This window comes from Dromiciops gliroides, chromosome 3 (genome assembly GCF_019393635.1).
Source record: "Dromiciops gliroides isolate mDroGli1 chromosome 3, mDroGli1.pri, whole genome shotgun sequence".
Lineage (NCBI taxonomy): Eukaryota > Metazoa > Chordata > Mammalia > Microbiotheria > Microbiotheriidae > Dromiciops > Dromiciops gliroides.
In genome coordinates this window covers 203,709,684-203,732,107 of record NC_057863.1, presented here as the reverse complement: position 1 = coordinate 203,732,107, position 22,424 = coordinate 203,709,684, and the positions used below count along the sequence as shown (strand labels likewise).

The 22,424-nt window shown below is 36.4% G+C and overlaps 1 protein-coding gene across 1 annotated transcript in view; it reads right to left on the bottom strand.

The window, feature by feature from the left end:
• Positions 1 to 4,591, bottom strand: part of LOC122747345 (proto-oncogene tyrosine-protein kinase ROS-like) — a 168,986-nt gene extending 164,395 nt beyond the window's left edge. Inside the window, exons 1-2 of the mRNA XM_043993426.1 lie at positions 4,533 to 4,591; positions 44 to 206 (exon numbers count right to left, since the gene is read on the bottom strand). Coding sequence (XP_043849361.1) covers positions 44 to 116 — 73 coding nt within the window. The 5' untranslated portion in view covers positions 117 to 206; positions 4,533 to 4,591. The remainder of the gene's footprint in view (positions 1 to 43; positions 207 to 4,532) is intronic.
• Between the last annotated feature and the right edge of the window lie 17,833 nt (positions 4,592 to 22,424).

The following is a 22,424-nucleotide window of genomic DNA, read 5'->3' as shown; positions in this document are numbered from 1 at the left end:
GCACATCTTCCCTCCCTCACTCCTTGTATGACAGTAGTAGTACCTTTGGTGTGAAAAACTGTTGCTGAGGATTTACTTGAAAAGTTGCTTTGGTAGATTAGAACCATCCTCAACATGTATATTCTTGAAGGGAAAAGACTGGGAACTACATAGTTCGTATTTTCAGAACTGGAGCAGTTGATTTTTTTAATTTCTTTTTTTGAATCCTAGGTTGAGACAACAACAGAAACAACAAAAACATCATCATGTTATCTCCTTTCAAATAATTTACTCGATTTAGTTTAGAAAAATACTAAATATTTTATAAAACAAACCTATCAAAGGAAGATACCTACAAGAATTATAAACTATAAGGAGAATATACTAAATGAAATTATCTTTCTTAATGAAAGTTCACTTTTTTCTTTTAATTTTGATACCTTTTTAAAATGTCATTTACATTTCTCAATGTAAACCTCCTCTCACTCTCTCCCATCATAATTTCAATTATGAATGTAGGTAGCAAAGTATTATTCTGAGAAAGAGTCCATAAATTTCATCAGCCAAAGTGATACAAGATGCAAAAAGTTAAGAACCATTGGTATAAACCACCTGTCTTCTGCAGTCATTTACTGGGAACTGACTTTATTCCCTTGGGCAGGCCCAGATTTGAGATTCTGTTGGCTTTAGGTCTTCTCTAATCGAGATTATTCTGCTTGAAGGTCTTGAAGGGGTCTTTCTGGATGGGGCCTTAAGAGGCCCTTTGACTCCTTGTACAGGTATCTACTAGAAGCTGGCATTTTGCCTGCTTTGGATATCAGAGTTCAAAATGCCTTCAGATCTCCTGTAGGTCCTGGAGACATGTTGGGCATCTCATTTCTTTTGACTTCTTTTGCAGTCATTTATTGAGTGATAGCTTTGTCTAATGAAACTGACTCAGACCTGAATTTGAGCTGATTTTAGGTCCCCTCTACTAGAAATCAACCTGACTCCAGGACTCCTAAAGGGTATCACAGCACCCAAGACATAGTCTCTTTCTGTAGTCATCTACTGAGAATTTGTCTCATCTACCATCATGAAAGTTCAGGACAAGAGCATCCTAGATTCAGTATCTATTTAAGGAGAATTTCTGGCTTTATCTCCCTACAATGCTACTGACCAAAATGCCTATGGACATTATACAAGAAAAGCTTTAAATGGATAATGGATTTTTACTGGGCTTTCACTTTGGTTTTATAGAATCTTTTTCTCAATGGACATTTTTCTCCACCTTTTTAGGGATGTTTGCCAGAGAACATGGGTTTTGATGGAACCTTTACCATTTCTGTCAGAAGATAGCTTTTTGTTTATCTTTAAGAATTGTCCAGTGCTGAGAGAGGAACATTAATATATCCTACTTTTACTGTGTTGCTTTCAATATCAATCAGCTGTGTTATTAACAATATTTGTGTTAGTGCCTTTGTCCCTTATAGGACTGCCTTTTCACAATGCAGTTAATGCTTTCCTTGTAAATCATACACTATGGTATTTTGCATACATGTGTTTAGAATTGATATTGGTTCATTGTTTCTGATTCCTTTTAAAAAATTTCCTTTTTATTATCATTGTTGACATAGTGAATTTCTAATTTTTGCTTTGTCTGATAGAATAAGTGCAGCATCTGCTTCTTTAAATGTTTCTGATGTATAGTATTTTTTGTCTCAGAATCTCATTTTGATTTTGTATGTGCATTTACATTTTAAATGCATTTCTTGTATATAACAGAATGATGTTTTATCCATTCCATTTCTCTTTTGTTTTATTGCAGTGATTAATTTATTCACATTTAAAGTTATGATCATTATACTTGTGAGTATTTTTTAAAAGTATTTTTAAAATCTCGTTCATTTAAGTTATAATTTTGCCCCTGAAATCAGTTTGACTTAAGCTACTTAAACCCTCCAACTCCTATTTGCCTCCCCTTCCCCTATTTCTTAGATTGAATTTAAACTATTTTTCTTTCTTTTATTTAACTTTCTGTTTTCCTCCATTTTTGTCCCTTGTATTTCCCCACTCATTTAAATCGTCTTGCAAAATTTTCCCTCCTTCTTCTCTTTCAATTTCTTATTTCTATTAATTGTCTTTTACTCTATGTCTTTCCTTCTAGTCTCTTCTTAATTTTATTTTCTGGTTCATGCACAAATGGCACCCTAATTTGTTCTGTCTTTATTCTCTTTGTGTGTCTTGTGGAGTTAAATCTGATATACTGCACTAGGTTTGGGCTTCTCCTTCTAGACAATATTTATGTTAATGCCTTTATAGCTAGTGTCCCATCTTCCTTGGTTCTGCTGTGTATCACTCTTACAATTATCAATTTGTGAAGTAAGCAATGTCAAGTAGAAAAAGTGCCCTAATTATTCCATGCACCAAATTGTACAGCTCAGTCTTACTTTCTGTCCTCATCAATCTCCTTCCCAAAGGCTGTGCCATCTCATCTCTGGCTCTCTTTCCCTCCCCACAATTATGGGTGCTAGATGCCACTGAAAACTCAAATATTCCTTCTCCTGGGCCATGATGCTTTTTGTGGAAGTATAAAACTTTCTCAGAGAAGGTGATCTCTTTAATCATCCTTATAATACACCCATCACAAGGTCCCCATCTCTGATTTCAGACACTGGGGTGATAAATTTTTAGTCCTCTGGAATAAGTACCTCTCCTCTGTTGACTCTCCTATTTTCCTGTAGATTTTCTTCTTTCTGAGAAACTATGGAAATCACCATTCTTTCATTGTTCATCCCTAGAGTTGGCAAGGGTGGATAATTCCTCTTACTACAACTTTTGTCTTCTACCTCTCTTCTCTCTACTTCTGCAGATTTTTACTCAATAACTCTGTCCTTTCCCACACCAAAAAAAAAAAAAAAAAAAAAAAAAAGAAGAAGATTCACCTATAAGGGATTCAGAGGATTTAATGTATGGTAGTTCAGTACAGATCTTCCACTTTCACTTTTGATTTTTTTCTGCTTCATTTAAATATTTATCCTTCTGTGTCTTTTTTTTACTCTTGATTGATTATTCTTTTTTCTTTTGCTCCATTTGTCAGTCTTTTTTTTCTTATACAATAATGACTAAACATGAGATAATTGATTTTATTGCTTATCCTTTGTTTGATATATTAACCTTTCTCATGTTTCTGTTTCTCAGGACATCTCTAAGCCAAATATTCTGCTCATTTCTCTCCTTTGGGTGAGTGGAGTAAGCAGGGAGAATAGGGTTGCCTCAAGTGTCTTTATTTTTTTTAATGTGCATCTCTTTTCATTGAGCTCAAATTTCCAGACAAGCAGCTTGAGCTTCTTTTCTTTTTGGAATATATTATTCTATTTTCTCCTATAATTTTTTCATGCCTGTGGGATAATCATATGCTATTCTACTTTCCATTCCTTCACATTCGAAGGTCTTTCCCCAGGCTATTCACAAAATTTGTTGTCACAGAAAATTTAAAATTTAAAATTTTCTTGGTTATATTTAGAAGTTCTAGGTACTCTTTTGTATTATTTCTTCTATTATGGTATTCAGGGGGATTATTTTTTTGTTTAAATACTTGTCATGTTCTTGCAGAAGGCTTATGATTCTTATGTAATCTCCATACATCATATCTTCAGAAATAGTCATTTTGGCTTGTACAAATATCATCAGTTCTTTGAATGCTATTGTTTTTGCTTCTCTTCTGCAAATGTTCTTTCTACTTCAACATTTTTTTCTTCCAATTTTGTAAATCTCAAACTTTGTTAGAGAGATTCTACATTATCAATCAAAGTTTTATGTAATTTAAAGAAATTCTGCATAGCAAGTTCCAATTCTTGATCTAAATTTGTTTCCAATTTCTTCCTTTATGAATTTCATTTTTTTTGAATCTTCCTAGAGAGTTGCTATTCCATGATAACATTATTCTGTGTTGTCTGGGGAGTATGGAATTTTCTATCCTTCATTAAGAAGTTTTGTTTTTCTTTCTATGTGGGTCAGATCAAGTATTTATTAAGAGTTTGTTATTCTTTTTGAAGTTTAATTCATTCTTCCTTTTGGTCTTAGAATCCTCTCTGGTGATTTGTCTGCTTGTACATCAGGCCTTTACTGATTTTAGTCTTTTATCCTTCAACATTTTTGTATATTCTCCCATCACTTTTTTGACCTCTCCTTTTTTTCTAGGTTGTAAAGCTTCCTCAATTTGGGTTATGTACAGTTTAATGGCTCGAGTCTTGACCTTGAATGATAATATCTGAGTAACATCTAGGTGAAGAGTACTGGCTTCCTATGGGTCTTAATCCTCTTTCCTTTAGGTTGAGCACAATTCCTCATGCTAGTAGCGTTCTGGAATCCTCACTCAACTCTCCTTTCCTTCATGTTCCTGAGCTAAATCAGTGTCTGTCATTTATTATGGGAAGGAGAAATAAGGAATGTTCAAGTAGAGTTACTGTATCTAGAGAACATTAATAAGAACAATTCTAGTACTTTAGATGATTTCTTTCTTTTCTTTTTTTAGAAATGGAAAAAACATAAAGGAAAACTTGGGCACCTACCTGCCAAAGCTCAATCCAATATTTTTTTACACTCTCAGTTTTGGGAAGTTGCCATGAGATATGTGCCGTTGTGTTACTCACAAAAAGAACAACAGGAGGTACTGGGCTTGAGAATGTAGTTGCTGAAACTTTCAGACTGCCACTGAACTGCCACCAACTGGTGGAAAGCTGAGGACCTAGAAGAAAACAAATAAATGAAAATTTTACGTTCTGTTTCATATCAACATCAAAATAAATTAAAATTCCTCTACATGGTGTTCAATTGCTAGAATTATTCTTGAACGCCAGAAGTTTTTTTAAAAGTTAAGTTTAAAAGCTGATGTTAAATGCTGGTCTCTGGCCACTGTGGAAATTTAATTTGATTTGGGGACCCTACCTTTGGGCTGAGATTAGAGAGCCTTAGGCCCTCAAGGCTTTTCTGTGTGGGAGGGGCTGGTGCCCCTCCCCCTCAGCTTCAGCTGAGCCAAAATGCCCCATGGGCTATACAAGAGGCCAGGCCAGACAGCTGGGGGAGGAGGCCCCAGCTCCCTCCACCCTGAGAAGATCTATCAGAGAGATCCCAGGCTCGTCCAGGCCAGGCTCTGGTATAGCCCATGCCAAGGTCCCAGGCGCACAGCAGGGGCACGGGCCCCTGGAGCCCTGGGTGCAGTATGCATGGGAGGCTCGAGCACGTCCCCCTAGCCCCAGCTACAGCCCTGGCTGGCGGATTAGCTTGGTGGGTGTGGGGGGCGCAAAAAGCCCCGAGATTTGAGTGGAGAGAAGTAAGATATATAGACCTGGGAGTTAGATAGGAAGGGAGAGAGGCTGATATGGAGAAGGGGGGCTGATGTAATGAACAGAACAGAGGATACTGGAGCACTAGGAGAATGGAAGGAGAGGTAGGTGAGAGAGAAACACAGGGATTCAGTAGTGGCAGTAAGGAGAGGAAAGTTAGAAGCAAGGGGATAGACAAAGTGAAAGGGGCACAGAGTTAGAATAAAGGACCTGAGTAGTGAAAGTGGAACATAACCTAAGGCAAAAGGCGGCAACAACCCTTACTGTATTAAAAGGTTCCACGGCCAGCAGGTGGAAGAGACGTTGCAATGCAGTCAGGTTGTACATTTTCTTTCCTTGTATTCTTAATTTTAAATTGTATCTCATAAATAAAACTCTGCTTTGATTATTTAGTAAGAGGCCTTCTTAATATTTTCTTATCAGTTGGGGAGCAGTGTGGTGGAACTTTATAAACGGCCCATATTAAATTAATAGCAGTCAGATATCCAGTTAGTCAAAAGTCCCCAGATTAGTCCCTCCAGTCAGATTAGCCCCCCCCCCAAATTAGGACTGTAGTTCAAAATATTTATACACCACTACCCCAGGGATTTTATTTAAATACTTTCATTTCCACCATTGGATGAGAAAACTCAAGTAGTACATATTCCTGCACTCTTTGCAGTCTCCCTCCCAGACACTAAGTGCCAGAGTAAGCTTTCTCAGTGAAGTGTAGAAGAAATTTGTCACCACTTCACATCCTTTCCCCTTGGAAATGATATCTTGACAAAAAAAAAAAATGATAGTCAGGAAGATTGTTACAGATTTGGAGAAATTGTCCCTTTCCCACTCTCCAGCTATATCCTTTGGCCACAGCACTTCATACTTTCCTTGCCTAAGAAGGGAAAAGCTCATTGCTTTCACATCAGCAGTGTAATCTTCACTAGCAGCCAGTCTTGCTAAAGGAAAGAACTGGATTCCTTTATTCATCAAACAATTAAATTACTAGTTAAACACTTACTATGTGTAAGAAAGCATATTAGCCATTGACGGAGAGATATAAAGAAGAAGGGACTCTGTCCTCCTGAAATTCATAATCTGTTACATGTAATATATATAATATGCTCTTATGAAATCATAGACTTAGGGATGGAAAAGAGACCTTAGATATCATCTAGGAATTTTACAGATGAGAAAACTGACATGCAGAGAGCTATGCCTTGTTCAATTAAATGCCTTTTACATAGGTAGTTAGTGGCAAAGAGGATCTGAACTCACTTGCTTTGGCTCCAAATCTACTTCTCTTCCCACTTTATCATGATACAATATACTACTTTAGTGATAATACTATAATGCTTTACATGATACCACAAGAGTACTCTAGTACCATCGTAATATGTGGTATGATATAAAGCCAAAGTATACAATATCTATCATGAAAACTATAAAGCCAGGATAGTGTACAGGAAAGAGAGCTGACCTGGTATCAAGGAGAACTAGGCTTCTTGGGTCTCCTCTCACTTCTGACACATGGCTTTGTAACTAAACCTCTAAGTGCCCTCAGGCAACTGTCTATGATTATAGATTTCTATTTTAAAATCAGTTGTATTTGAATATCATTTATTAATTTTTTTCCTTCCCACTTATCTCATCACCAGTAATTGAGAAAGAAGTGGGGGGAAAGCATTACAAATATGTATAGCCAAGTAAATAAATTCCCACATTAGAAATGCTCAAGAAATTTTTGCTTCAATTTGCACAAGGTGCTATATATATATATATATATATACTATATATATATATATATATATATATATATATACACACATATATACATACACACACATATATACATATATATACACATACATACATACACATCACACACACATATATATATATTTAAGTTACCATTATGCTTTTATCTAAGAACTTTCCTCATAGGGAGTTCTCTAAGCCAAATAAATCATAAGCATGCATACATATATGTATACACACATGTACAACACTTATACACATATGTGTGCACAGGCATGTATGCATGAACACATATGACTTACACATATAAAGATGAAAAAAGATATTAAGTTCTATGTGAGGTGTGAAGAGGGAAATAAAATTAAAAAACATAAATACAATTTGCAATCAAAATTCAATAAAGCACTAATTGATTTGGATCTTGGCCTACCATCTTCTTTAAGACAGAAGCTACCTTCAAAGTCTGAGGGAGAGCAGGGAAGAGTGAACCACTAATCTTCTGGTTTGTCCAGAAGCTAAATGTATATGATTATACATCCCAGTATATAGTACAATGTAAGTGCTTACTTTAATGTTTGTTGGAGATGTTCTATTTTAAAAGTAGAAATTGTAAACTATTTCCCAACATTATAATTCAGAAGAGGTTAGTGAGCACATTTTTGGAAGCCATGCTTCAAATATATATTTTGAAGATGAACAATTGGTCTGTGTCTACTTAACAAACATATGAGTGATAATATCCTGGGGTGTTGAGAACTCTCCATTTAGTCTTGCTCCCAGAAGAGCAACATTCTACTTAAAAATAATCATTTTCTTAGTAGATAGCCTTAAAACTCAAACCTTACTCTTAAATATAGGAAAAGATAAAAATCTTCCAATCTCCCAACATGAACTTTCTGCTGGTATGGTGTACAATCACTTATCAATTTCTTCCCATCAATTCTGGTACATTCAGGGAGGAAAATCAAGTCTTTAGCAGTATAGGACTTAGAAAAAAAAAATATTTGAAGTATAGTACTTACATAATATTCACCACACCTAGATTCTTACATCCTGTAATTTGAAATTGTTTTAGACCAAAAATGTGTGTTAATGTTTCACTTTAAACCAGAAAGAAAAATCAATAGAGCAAATTTAATTTAGGGAATTCTCTGTAAGGTCATGAAAGATGTAGATAGATAAGTCCTTTTCCTAAGAGAAGAGTGCTTTGTTAGTCATTATAGATAAAAGCATAAGAAATCAACACTTTATCACAGAAAACACCTGGGCTAGATAGGATTCTGTCCTTTAAAAAAAGTAAAAAGCACAGCTCTCAAAAGTTAAGATGAAATTACTTTAAAAGAGATTTTTTAAAATGTAAACCTTGGGAATAAAAAATTTGTTTTTGAATTGTCTCATAGAAAAAATATTTTAATAGATGATTGATACTACAATTTTAGAGAAACTAAAAGGACCTATCTAGAAAGAAAATCTAAATTAAATTTGCTCTTAGATTAATTTGTTTTATATTACACCCTTTTGGAGGCAGTCAAGTGACTAGGTGGATGGGCCTGGAGTAAGGAAGACCTGAATTCGAATATGGATTCAGACACTTACTAGCTGTGTGACTCTAGTGTGAGGGCCAAAATTCGATATCCAGAGCTTTATTTGGGTGACTCGCCTTAATATTGGGGTCCCAGAAATATGAGGGACCTTTTAGGTTCTCCCGTCAACTCTGAACTGCCAATAGAAAGGAGGCCTCTAAGCTTTAGTTCACAAAAGGATCATAACTTATTACTTGGGAATTAATTTAAACAACAAAGGTGAAACTATAAAAATCAAAGATAAGGAAATAGGAAAATAGAAACACAGATAGATATTCTTAACTCTAAACTTAGCCTACACAATCCTCAGACCATTTCTATTTAAGCTAATTCAATAGGAATTTAGGATTTTCCATCCTTAACCTCACCCAACACCTGAAACAGCCCTCCAGACTGCGAACCAGCATGTGCCACCAGGGACTGCCGTTCGCCACACTGTGAGAGTAAACTAGTGTTCCAGAAGTGACTCCAGAGCTAGAATTTCGGAAGTGCCCTTTAATCTCCCTTCAGGGAGCATTCAATCTTTTTTCCCCCCAAAAGGGGAGGTCCTTCAAAAGCTGCCTATACCACAAATAATTTTTACCATACTAGGCAAGTCACTTAACCTTTGTTTGCCTTAATAGAGTAAGAAGGAAATAGCAAACCACTCCAGTTTCTTTTCAAAGAAAACGGCATGGACCAGCAATGGCATGCTATGTATGGTCCCAGGGAAGAGTTTGGAATGATGAAGAACAACAACTTAATAATAATGTTATCATTAATATCAAGTATATTAATCACCTATAATTAAAATATGTGGATAATCAAAGTCAGTGTAATTTTCAGTTATTAAATAATTTAGATATTGAAGTTGAAAACTACATTCAGACTTTTGAGATATCTTGTATTCAGAGAATAGAATCATGAGTTAAAAATAAAATGAAAGAAAAGAACAACAAAAACGCATGGACAAACGCAGCTGATTACTGATCCAAGGAACATACAGAAAGATTTTTTTTTTAAGTTCAACAATAGAATAGAAGAAAATTTTTCATTACTTTTCAGCTTTAGGCCAGAGACCCAGGTGAAAAGAAAAGAAATGAAACACTGCTTCCTTGATGGAAGAATAAGGCTTTTCTCATCCATTCCTTGGTAAGCTTTGAGCCATATATAAACAGCATTTTATTTTCTGGGAAAAGAAAACCTCCAAATCGCTCAGTGGAGAAAATAAGATTGGGGTATTAGATATTTTAGGTAGAAAATCATCCAGCTATGTAGAATTTGAATGATCACAGTACATAGTTAGCTTAGGGGGAGAAGGGATCCAGACAATTCTTGTTTCTCACAGGCCTGGGTGTAAATCATGGAGAATAGTAATGGTAATTTAAACCTAACTGACTAGACCAACATATAGTGAAATAAATAGACAACATGCTCCAGGTTAAGATATTCAGTTTTTCCACATGCTAATACAGAATACAGTGGTAAGAAATAGCATTAAAACAGTAAAACATTAGAAATATATTGTAAGCAAATGGAAAAACAATTTAACTACATTCATAAATACATAGTTTCACTCGTCTTTTCCCCAGCATTTTGAGAAAAGAGCTTGTTTGTTCTAGTTGGGAAGGCACTGGTAAAGTTTCTATCTGCTTCCAGTTGGAGGGGGTTGGATTCATATATGCAGATAAACTTGTCATTGCTGCTTGAACCTGCTATCTACAGCCAATTCCTCTGATTCTTATCTTATATGCAGCTCTCACACATGATGGCTCATCATAGATGTCTGCTTGTTTTAGCGCTTAAGTATCATCTCTTCCTACTCCTGATCATGACAATTGGTAAGAGACCTCCTTCACCCTTTCATCTTCTCAGAGATCTTTTTGAAAAGCCCTAGACCAGAAATAGGATTTTATATGAGGAACCTGGGATTCCCTGGAGATAAGATTACTTAGAGACCATATGATAGCTGTCTTTAAATTTATGAAGGTCAGCCTTATGTAACAAATATCAGAACTCTTCTAGCTGGCCCCAGAGACTAACATATCAAAGAAGACTTAACAATAAGGAAAAAACTGCCTACTAATTAGAGATACCCAAATGGGATAGGTTGCCTCAAGTTCTAGTGGGATTTCTCTTTGCTTGAAATAAAAGACATGAGGATTTGAATTGGATGCTGTATGGGGGAGTTGGGGGTATATAGCCAGTTTGGACTATATGCTCTCTGAAGACTCCACCAACTCAGAGACTTCTAGGATCCTGTGAAAATTAGCACAATATGTCCTTTCTACCTCAAAGGGTTGTTGTGAATATTCAATTCTATTCAATACAGCAAGTATTGATTAAACCACATTATGTATGCCAAGAACTATGCTCACTGATGAGGATACAAAAATAAAACAAAATGTCTGTGCCCTCAAGTAGTTTATATTGGGGGGGGGGCGGATTAAAATGCACAAATAAATATTCAGTCAACGTTAATGAGCTCTCTCAAGCTCTAGCTTATATAGACTGACTAATCTCAGGTGGTTTTTTTGTTTTTTGTTTTTCCTTCCCGGCTCATTATGTTCCCATTCAAAGTTTGCTCTGGAAAATATCCAATATACTTTTGTCTAGACTTACACAATTATGAAAATGTTATTCTTGATTGAAACAGAATCACTCAAGGTGGAAAGGGTTATGACCTTTGGAAAACACTGCCTGTAGTCTCTTGGGCTAATCATTTAACCAGTTGGGCCTCAGATTCCTTATTTGTAGATTGAGTGAGTTGGACTAGAAGGTCTCCAAGGTACTTTTCTACTCTAGATTTGTAAACTTGTAATCCTAAAGTTAAAAAAAAAAGCCATTACCCTGTAGAACCTCTCCTTCAACCCAGAGGAAATTAGAAGGCATAAAAAAGCACAAGAGCCCGAAACAGATAGAGATCCCATAAAGCACTCTCAGTGGCACATAAACCTCCTTCCAGAAGGCAAACATACTCTGGGGCTTCTGTATGTATAAACAAATCCCTTTTCATCAGGCATACACAGCATGAATCATTTCACGGGCAGTTAGTTCTGGTATAATGCAACTTATGTGTTCCCCCAAATCACAACACTATGCAAAATCATGCACATAAAAAATGGAAAGCTTATCAGTATAATGGGATTAGTAGGGAGAATGCTCAAAAATTTCATCAATGACACATAAAAAATCAGGTAAAGACTATTCACAGTTGAATATGTGTTAAATGGTTAAGATAGATAGATAGACAAACAGACAGAGATAGAGATGATAGACAGAGATAGAGATGAGAGTGAGGAGAGAGAGAGAGCGAGAGAGGAAAGAGAGAGAGAGAGAGAGAGAGAGCGAGAGAGAGAGAGAGAGAGAGAGAGAGAGAGAGAGAGAGAGAGAGAGGATAAAACTACTGTAAGAAGTAGTGGCTTCATTCATGGCCCAAGGCTAATGTCTGGCTTGCACTCTGGCCTCCAAGAACAAGCTACCAGGCTCTGGGCCTTGTGGCTTAAGTCATGTTAGAATGGGTAGAGTGAGGGTTAGTAGGTTAGCACCAGCCCTTCTGGACCACAGCTCCCACTGTATCTGAAGATATTCAATAAAACATGGAACTTTACCTTCACAAAGACCTGAAATTTACCTGTAGAATAGGTATAGTAATGGTTGCAGCTTGAGAGGTTTATTGCAAAGTGCTTCAGTTTTCCTGAATTCTTTTTGCTGCTTCTCAGGGAAGAAATTGGGCAGAAGCAAACTAGAAATTCATGTTATGCTCAAAATGTTCCCTAATTATCAATCATGTTGGAACAAATTCACATTTTGAAATACACATTATAAAAGAAGTGACTGCAGTAGCAGAGAGCAAAGTACATGTTCTTCCATCTCACGGCTGTCATTCTTTACTGCCTTCCAGTAATCCTCTTGTTTTTATAAGAAGCATGTTTCTTTCTCTATAAGGTCTGATTATTTTGCACTTTTGCATTTGGGGTTACTTGAGCTAATTTTCTAGACTGGCACTGGCCAAGAAATCTTCCTTCTATGAAGGAAAGCTAGATACTAGATTTGTGCTGCCTAAGAAAATTAATTTCCCACCCTGCATCTTACAATTGGTTCACGAGACTGTCCACACATATGTATATGTATCTATATCCTATATGCCCAATTACCTGTTTTATAATATAGTATACACTATAATTCATACTGTTATACAGAATGTGTGTACATATATAGACACAATATTTTTATATTTATTGTGTGTATATATATTATACATATAAATACATACATATAGATAGCTATGACAATAAATTATCTGTATCAGTCAATCATCTGTTTCTATAGGAACTGTCTCAGATATTTCTTACAGACTGCAAAAGGGAAAATATGTTACCAATTCCCAGATTGTTTCACTAGGAAGTTATTGCTTCAAAAAGCTGAAATCCACAATAATAATTTTAACTACTTAAACTCAACTTTTTAGATATTTGCATCACCTTAGTTAACATTTACAAAGTTTCTTTTTTAAAATTGTGTTATCAGTATGTAGGTACTTTCAAAAGTAGTTGACCAGGACACCACTATCAATTGATACTCATTCCCTTCTCCAGTCAAATTACAGAAGGGGCAGGTAATGGCCAATGAGATGCTATGGTCATAAATTCGGTCCTAAAGAAAAAAAATACATATCCCCTTATAAGGTGAGATGTTCACTGATCAAAAGTGATGGTATTTTAGAGGCAGTTAGCTATGCAAGATCAAGCATCATCTATGTGTCTGTTTGACCATTTAAGTTGCTAGGCACACTCTCTAGTGAGAGTAAGAGACAGCTTTTATGACCTCTATGAATCAAAAAGAGAACCATCCCTGTATGTCATAAGTTGAGTTGCAAAGAGGAACCAGTACAAGGATCCCAGATGATTTGATATGCTCAACAAAAACACATCATCATCATCACCATCACCACCATCTTCCATCACAATAATAGTACATACTAATACTTCTACAGTGCCTATTCCAGGTACTACACAGGTAGTAATTATCTGAGGCCAGATCTGAACTAAAGTGTTCCTAACTCCAGACCCAGTGCTATAATTCACTATGTCACCTTGCTTCTAGGTGAATAGCATGAGGACTCCATAAAAGAAAGGGAATGACCAACCATCAGTGTACTACAGAGTAGAAGGTTTGAATTGCCTTGGCCACATGTTATTTAAGCATATTCTTTCATTATTAACATTTTGCTCTATTAGCAACATTTATGCTACATGTCAATATGGGAGCATCTCAGGCATATAGGAAGAAGATTTGGAAGCCATTTTTTTTGTGTGTGATAACATCTTAGTAAATCCTTTTTTCTTTGAATTAATTCCTTCTACTGCCAGAATGTTAGAGGTTAGCACACTGATGAGGGTTCATGAGTTAGAGTTTTAGGACTGTGGGCCAACAAAGTTCCTCAAGCTTGAAAGTAGCTGCCCCACTGAGAACCCAACTTTTATACATAAGTAGGATAAGAGAAGGTAGCCTAGAGTAAATGCTATATAAGTCAAGATCATATAAGATTTTTTGAAAGATATAAAAAAGGGAAAATTTGGATAATTTCCTGATTATTAACTTGGATGAGATCTAAAAGAGATGCTTGGCAAAGGTATTTTCTATTGTTATAGAGGATTTTCAGTATAAAATCCAAATGAAAAAAGTAATTCTTCACAGATAATAAAGTCCTACATATCCTCCTTTTGGCAGATGACACTGTAATGAGAGTATCAAGCCTGGGAATACTGCATTGTCTCCTAAATGAGATGCACAACCCCTCAAAAAAATCACGTTTAATTATACACCCCCACACCTCAGAAAAGAGAATGAAGACTATGGTCTAGAATGATATGAAGTAGTAAGGAAAACTCATGGAAGGGTTGCTAGCTTGAGTCGGTAGAACACTGGATCTGCCATCAAGAGCTTAAGTTCAAATCCAGCATCCGACACTTAGTGTTTTTGTGACCCTGGGCAAGTCAATGAACCTTCCTCTGCTTCAATTTCCTCATCTATAAAATAAGGGTAATAATAGCACCCACTTCCTAGAATTGTTGGAAAGAAAAAAATGAGATAGTATTTGTGAAGTACTTTGCAAATCTTCAACTACTACATGAAGGATCATTTCACAATGACATAGAGCACTGGCCCTGAAGTTGTGAAAACCTAAGTTCAAATCTCACCTCAGACACTAGCTGTGTGGCCCTAGGCAAGTCACTTAACCCTCATTGCCCTGAAAAAGAATTGGAGATCTCAGGAGGTTAAATTTTTAGGACAACAAGAGTTGAACCTGATAAACAGACATGGATGGGCTGAGATTGGACACTGCTTGAAATTTACCCCCATCCATTAAACCATACCTCCATCAAAGTCTATAAAAATATATTATTTAGGAACATCTACTTACCATTTCATTTTTGCCATATCAATTGAATTCAAGAACTCTTAATAAGTGCTTAATAATCTATTTAAGAAGATAGGATCAGTACATGGATAACAATCACACCTTACAGGAGTGCTCCGACACATCCAGGAGGAATCAGATTCCCCCCCTTCTCCCTCTTCTATCTTTTGACAAGGTGTGAATTCCCTAGACAAAATGAGGTTTTTTCTTCTTGTATGTGATCCCCAATGAATCACTGTTTCAAGTTTCTAAGATTAATTCACATTTCTGAGCTATAACCTTGGGTTTGAGCTTCCAAAGGAGATCAGAACCAGAGAGGAGAGTGTGAAAGAAATAGAAAGTGAGGTTAAGGTCAGACCACAAGCTGGATTTGATTCTCCACACAGTCATTCAGCACCTCAGGGAATATATGTGTACATCAAGGAACAGATCCAAGTGGAAACCTAGATGGATGGGGATTCAGAGACACAGAGGAATGTAAAGAAACAGTTCACATGAAGATTTAGAGAAAGAGATATATAGAACTGAACCTGGACTGTATACTGTATGCTTTAGCCAAATTTCAAGAAGAGAAAGGAGGTAACTGGTTCATCAGGGAATAGGGAAAAGACTTTGAGGGAAAATGAAACAAAATATTCTAAGCCCTGGAAGTGCAAACATGGACGACGGCCCTTATCTGGCCCTCCAGAAATGGCTGTGTAATTACTTTTCCAGGGTCCTAGGAAAAGCTGGCCCACCCAAAAAAGAAGGGTATCTTTGTTCCACTATAAATGACTCCTATCTCTCATTCTTTCTTGTTGGGGGAAGAACACACAATATAACATATATGCTCTAGAATTATATAATTCTTTAGTGGAGAAAGTGTTCTACCACACATAGTTCCATTAGAGGGACTACTTAGTTCAATTAGCATATGGATTATAATAACCCTATGGCTTTGACATTAGGGGATCAGATTCACTTTGGGTTCTCTCTCAAATTTCTGGCCTTATATTTCCAAATAGGATTCTCTGGGATCAGCACTTAGCACATAGTATGGGCTTTAAAATGCTTGTTGACTAACTAATTGGAAACATCAGAATGTGGTTCATGCCATTCCATAAAAGGGCCCTCAGCTTTCATATCAGGGCAAAGCATTAAACATAGGAGAGATTTAATTTGAACTGCAAAGCTCAATTGCAAAGGACTTCTACCAAGTTTTTTTTTCTTCCCCAGAGAACCTCCTCTTCTCTTTGTATAGAGCTAACTTTTCATAATCTTACAGAATTATAAGGACTAACTTGTGTTGAGCTCTTACTCAGCATTGATAAGTAACTTGAACCCATCCCAAACCTTCACTTACAGGCCTCTGTTTGGAGGGCCTCCATAGGAGCTTTGCAATTTATAGTACTCCCCTGGGTGAGCCACTCATAAGAATAAAAAAATTGGTGTTCACTAGGAAATCCCAAGTTGATCCTCCACCTGGTGGGTCAATGCTGCCAAGGGATGTGCAACTAAAAACCAGTACTTCATTCCTTCTTTCTTCATCTCTTTCCTATGGCAGGTCTGTCTTTACTGGAAGTGGAGGTATGGATTAGCAACTGCCTGTATGAACTTCTACCTAATTCAAGATCCCTATGTGTATTCATCTCTGTGATTCCCTGACAGTTTGTATTTCCCATTTCCTATCAGATTGTGTTTTCATGAGGCATTGTTTCCTTGGTGTGGTATTAGAGTTATTTTTCATTGTGATATTCAAAGAAACTAGGACAATACAATGTACAAAATAAGAACCCTAGAAATATTCTTATTTCATGAATTATGTTGCTACATTATCAGATTTAAATTGAGATCATGACTTATGGAAAGAATGTTACTCCAAATAAGATGCTAATGAAAATTTTAAAAATTCTTCTATCTATTAATTGCTCATCTTTATGGAGTAACTTGGGCCCTAAGTCAGGTCACTTCTAAAGATTTTTACTTAAAAATCAGATATTCCCATTATCATTTAACATGTAAATAACTATGGGTTCTATAGAACAATATAAGTTATGTGAGATTTAAAATTGGATATTAGATCATAAATCTCCCCTACTTAACCTTTCCCTTAATTTATCTCCCAGACTAGTAAATGGAAGAAGCTTTTGGTTTTCTAGATGTACCTTTTATTGTTATGGTAGTCACAAGGTGATGTTGATTAGAAGGATAGGAGAGTAGAAACACAATACAAATCGTCTTAAGTCTAAGCTTAGTCTACATTCCTTATAAAAACTCACCCAAACCGAAGACCACCTTTGGAGAGAGTGAGACCGTCTGTGCAGTGCAGTCAGGAGACCAGCAGAGGAGGAAAAAGCCCCACTTCCGTTCTCTCCTTGCCTTTTCAGCTCGCACCCCAGAAGTCCAGTGCATAGCAGGAAGTCTGACATGCGCAGCAGGCGCACTGGCGTGCGTAGCTCATGCCATTGGTCTCCTCCCGAAAGGGTGGTTCTTCAAAAAACTGGCGTCTTTCAGTTATCCTAACTGACTGTTAAAAAACTTTCATATTTTTTTTACCACAGTTCCATGTGTATCTAATACGTTACCCCTCCTGTTTTATATATGCTAAGTCATATACACACATGTATCATGCCTACTCATCACAGGAGTGGGGACCAATTTATAATTGGGGAGTGTAGCTAAGCTGCTCGCACACACTATTGGGGCAAGGAAGGAGACCGGCAGCCCTCCCTCAAAACAGAACAAGATTTATTCTAACAACAAGAATGAACTTAAAAAAACACAAACAAACAACAGGATCAGTAGATCAAGGGAAAGAACTAAACTCGTGAAAGGGAAATTATAATACCTGAAACAAACTACCACCCGCCAGGAATCAGCTGAAATACACAGCAGAACACTGTGGCCTTTCCAGCTTCCACCCCCCTCGAATGCCAAATCTCCTCCCCCCAACTAGAAACACCCCCACACAGCCCCAGTCAATGGGGATGGCCCGCTCTGGACAGTCACATTGACTGCCCTCACTAGGCTTCCCAATCATTATAATTATGCCAGGCCCCATGTAGGCATTGGCGAGTGGTCATGACCTGAGGTGCCAGAGCCCTGGCAAGGGCTACAACCAGTGGGTGGGGCACTGTGTGGTTTGCGGAGCCCCAGGCCAGTGCGCGCCAATGCATAAAAACCTCAAATAACAATTAATTCTTTACAAAGGGTTAAATAAGATAACATATGGATATACTTTGTGTATCTTAAAGTGCTCTATTAGATATTATTATTGATTAATATATAAATATATAGACATGTTTAATATAAACAGATCAGTGCACTATTTCAGAACATTATAACTATACATATTAAATTATGAAATATCATATACTCTCCTGAATGAAAAACAGAAATGTAAAACTCTAGTTTGGAATTCTCCATTTTTATATATTGTATATAAATTATTCATATAGACACTAATGACAAAAAATAGGGATCCATTAAAATTATGAATATTAAGAAGAAGCAAAGTCAATTAAATTGGATGGAATTTTTAAAAAGTCTCAATATTTAATAACTTAGTAAAAAAAATTGTTTTCCTCCTCAGTGTATTAAATAACAATAAAAGCATTTAATTGTCTTCTGATTTTAGTGGCCACATGAAACTGCTTTCGAACAACACTTGGAACATGTAACTGTGCCAAAAGTAAAATCTAGAAATGGAATATTTAAATATGTTTATTTCTTTGTTGTATTTGAATTTTTTCTGTTTTATATGGTAATTTTATTTGTCAAAAGATAATTTAAAATCCCTTTATAAAGTGCAAAAATGCTCAGTGAATTATAATGGCATTATTTAATTGCCTTTACCCTCATTTTACTCTTCACCTACTTTCTCTTCTTTCCCTACTTTTATTCTTCATTTTGTCATCATAATTTCAAGGGTAGGCTGTAAAACATTTACCTGTAAATGTGCTTGACATTAACCTCCCTCTAATACATTCAAATTAAAGATGAGATATAAATCTATTGGTGACAAACAAATTCTTGTGATGGCTCAATGCACTTCTTAATTTTTTTTCTTTTAAATATATCTTCCCACCCATTTTAACATTTCTCACCAGAAAGGCAGTAGAAAAAGCACAAGTAGCATGACAGTCCATGGACAACCTTGCTTTCCCAGTCCTGACACTAGCACTTCCTAAGTGACCTTAGGAAATTCAGTCGAGTCAATTAGTCAATACAATATTTTTATAAGCACCTACTATGTGCCAGTGCTATGCCAAGCTCTAGAGATACAAAGAAAGGTATAAGACAGTCCCTGCCCCTTAAGGATCTCATATCCTAATGGGCAGACAAGATGCAAACAAACCAAATATGCACAACAAAGGCTATATATGAGATAAATTGGAAAGTCAGCCTTTATGAGCTTCCCTCTACATACTTATAATATGGGAATAATGATTCAATCCAGTATTTATTCAAGTACTTTCATGCTAGGCACTATATTAGTTATGGGGATAAAATACAAAGACACATAAAACAATCACTTTCCTTCAGGAGTTATATTTTACTAGATTATTCCTATCCTAACTTTATGTCACAGGACTACGTGAAAACCATTTGAAAAGTAGAAAATGATTATGACAATGCAAATTATTAAAACTTGATAAACATTAACATGGTTATTACTGTGCCTGGCACTAATGAATGAATGAATGAGCTTAATGAATATATAACTTTTTATCATAGGATTATGGATTTAGAGATATTAGGGACCAGAGAAGGTCAGCTAGTCCAATCTACTAATTTTACAGGTAAAACAGGAACAAAGGGTTTGTGACCAGGTCCAGAGCTGGTAAGTGTAATACCCGAGAACTCAGCTCCTATGATTTCAAATTTAGCACATTTTCCCACTATGTTCTAAGCACCAATCTAAACTAGGTGTACAAATAGAAAAGTATGACAGAGTTTCCTCTCAAAGAGTTCACAATTTTGTTGAAGGAACAACGATATAGGTGGGTACAGGTTCACAACAAATGGAAGCTCTGTTGGTCCTTAGGGTATTGTGCCAGGCAAATAAAGGAACTAGGTATCTTTAGAATATATTGCTAGAGTAGATGACGATGCCTTGCATTACAGAGGGTATAGTCACAGGGTAAATCATCAGAATTGATAATTCTTCAAGTTCCTGTGAGAGCTAGCCTAAGTACATTTTCATTCATTCATTCATTCATTCATTCATACAATGGCAAAAAATGGAACAGTGCCTACTCTCAGGTAACTAAGTAAACTCTGTAGGGGAAGATGTCATAGAAATATGTATAATGTGTGTTTATATATCATCAATCAAACAAACATTTTATAAGTACTTACTATGTGACTAGCATGGTGCTATGGGCAGAGAATAAAAAGAAAGGCAAAAATAATCCCTATATTTCAAGGGGCTCAGAAGGGAGGGTTGGGTGGAGGCATTCAGACAATAGATACAAACAAGATAGATAAACCAATAAATTGGAGATAATCTTGGAGGGAAGGCATTAAAAAGGATTAGGAAAAACTTTACCAGGTGAGATTTTAGCTAGAGACTTGAAACCAAGCCAGACAAGGCATAAAGCTGAGGACAAGAAGGGAAAGCATTCCAGGCATGGGAAAATTAGTGAAAAATATCTAGTCAGGAGATGAAGTACCTTCTGTAAAGGATTAGCAAGAAGGCCAGTGTCACTCTATGTGGAGTAGAAGGAAGAGGAAAGCTAAAGAAGACTAGAAAGATGGGAGGGAGGACAGGTAGCTTTAAAAATCAAATGGATTAGGGGACAGCTAGGTGACACATTAGAAAAAGCACAAGCCCTGGATTCAGGAGGGCCTGAGTTCAAATTTGGCCCTCAGACACTTGACACTTACTAGCTGTGTGACCCTGGGCAAGTCACTTAACCCTCATTTCCCCACAAAAAAAAAATCAAATGGATTTTTATATTTGGTATTGAATGCAATAGAGAGACACTGGAATTTATTGAATAAAAGGTTAACATGCTCCGATAAGATCATTTTGGTAGCTTAGTAGAGGATGAATTTTAGTACAAAGAGACCTGAGACAGGTAGACCAACCAGAAAGCCCAGTCTGCGGAGATGAGAACCTGAACTAATGCAGCGGAAGTGTTAGAGGAGAGAAGGAAGCAAATGAGAAAAATGTTTAAAAGGTAGCATATAAATGACTTGGCAAAAGATTAATTTGAAGTTGGGATGTGAGAGAGAGTGAGGAGTAAAGGATGAAACTTGAATTGTCAGAACCAGCAACTGGGAAGATGTTGTTACCCTTAGTAACAATATGGAAGTTAGGAAGAAGGAGAGGGTTGGGGTGAAAAGATAATTAATTTTGGATATGCTGGTTTAAGATGTCTATGGGAGGGGCGGCTAGGTGGCGCAGTGGATAAAGCACCGGCCCTGGATTCAGGAGTACCTGAGTTCAAATCTGGCCTCAGACACTTGACACTTACTAGCTGTGTGACCCTGGGCAAGTCACTTAACCCCAATTGCCTCACTAAAAAAAAAAAAAAAAAGATGTCTATGGGAAATCCAGTTCAAAACATTCAATAAGGCAACTAGACATATGAGACTAGAAGTGAGGAGATAAATAAATTTCTGGATAAATAGTTTTAAAATATCTACATCTATAAAGATAATAATGAATTCATGGGAAACTGATGGATCATCAAGTAAGATAAAAGAGGGAGAAGAGAAGAGGACACAGGACAGAGTGTTGGTACATACATACAGTGTGGCCTAATATATATAATAAATAGGAAGTTGTTTAAACAAGAGTACTAGTAGTTGGGGGGGGGGGATCAGGAAAGTCTCCATATAGACTTCATATAATTGAGATGAAGAGGATTCTTTGAGTTTGGAGGTGCAGTGGCATAGGGAGGGTACTTTCCCAAGCATGGGGGTCATGGCTAGTGAAAAGGCATGGAGACAAAAAATGAAGTACTATATTTGAGATACAGCAATAAGACCAGCTGGCTGGACCATAGATTACATAAATGGGAATGATGTATAATGAAAATAATGTATAATGTATAATGTATAATGAAAAGGTGGATAGGAACCCCACTACCAACAAGCCAATCAGAGGTATTTTTATTTTATCTAGAAGCATAAGAGGCCATGGGATAAAGATGATGTTGTTCTAAAACCAAATACCAACTACCAAATGGGTTTCTAAAGTAGCAGTGAATGATTTAGTGGCTCCTATGAGTCATATCAAATAGATAAAAACAGATACACATGAAGATAAGAGAAAAAAACCAAGACTTGTAAGAAAACTTCTTGTCCATTCCCAACTCCTTTTAACAAACTTTGTTTAGGATATTTGTTTCTATCCTGAGTAAGATGAGTTTATCAGAACAAAGGCCTTATTAACCTATCAGTGAATTT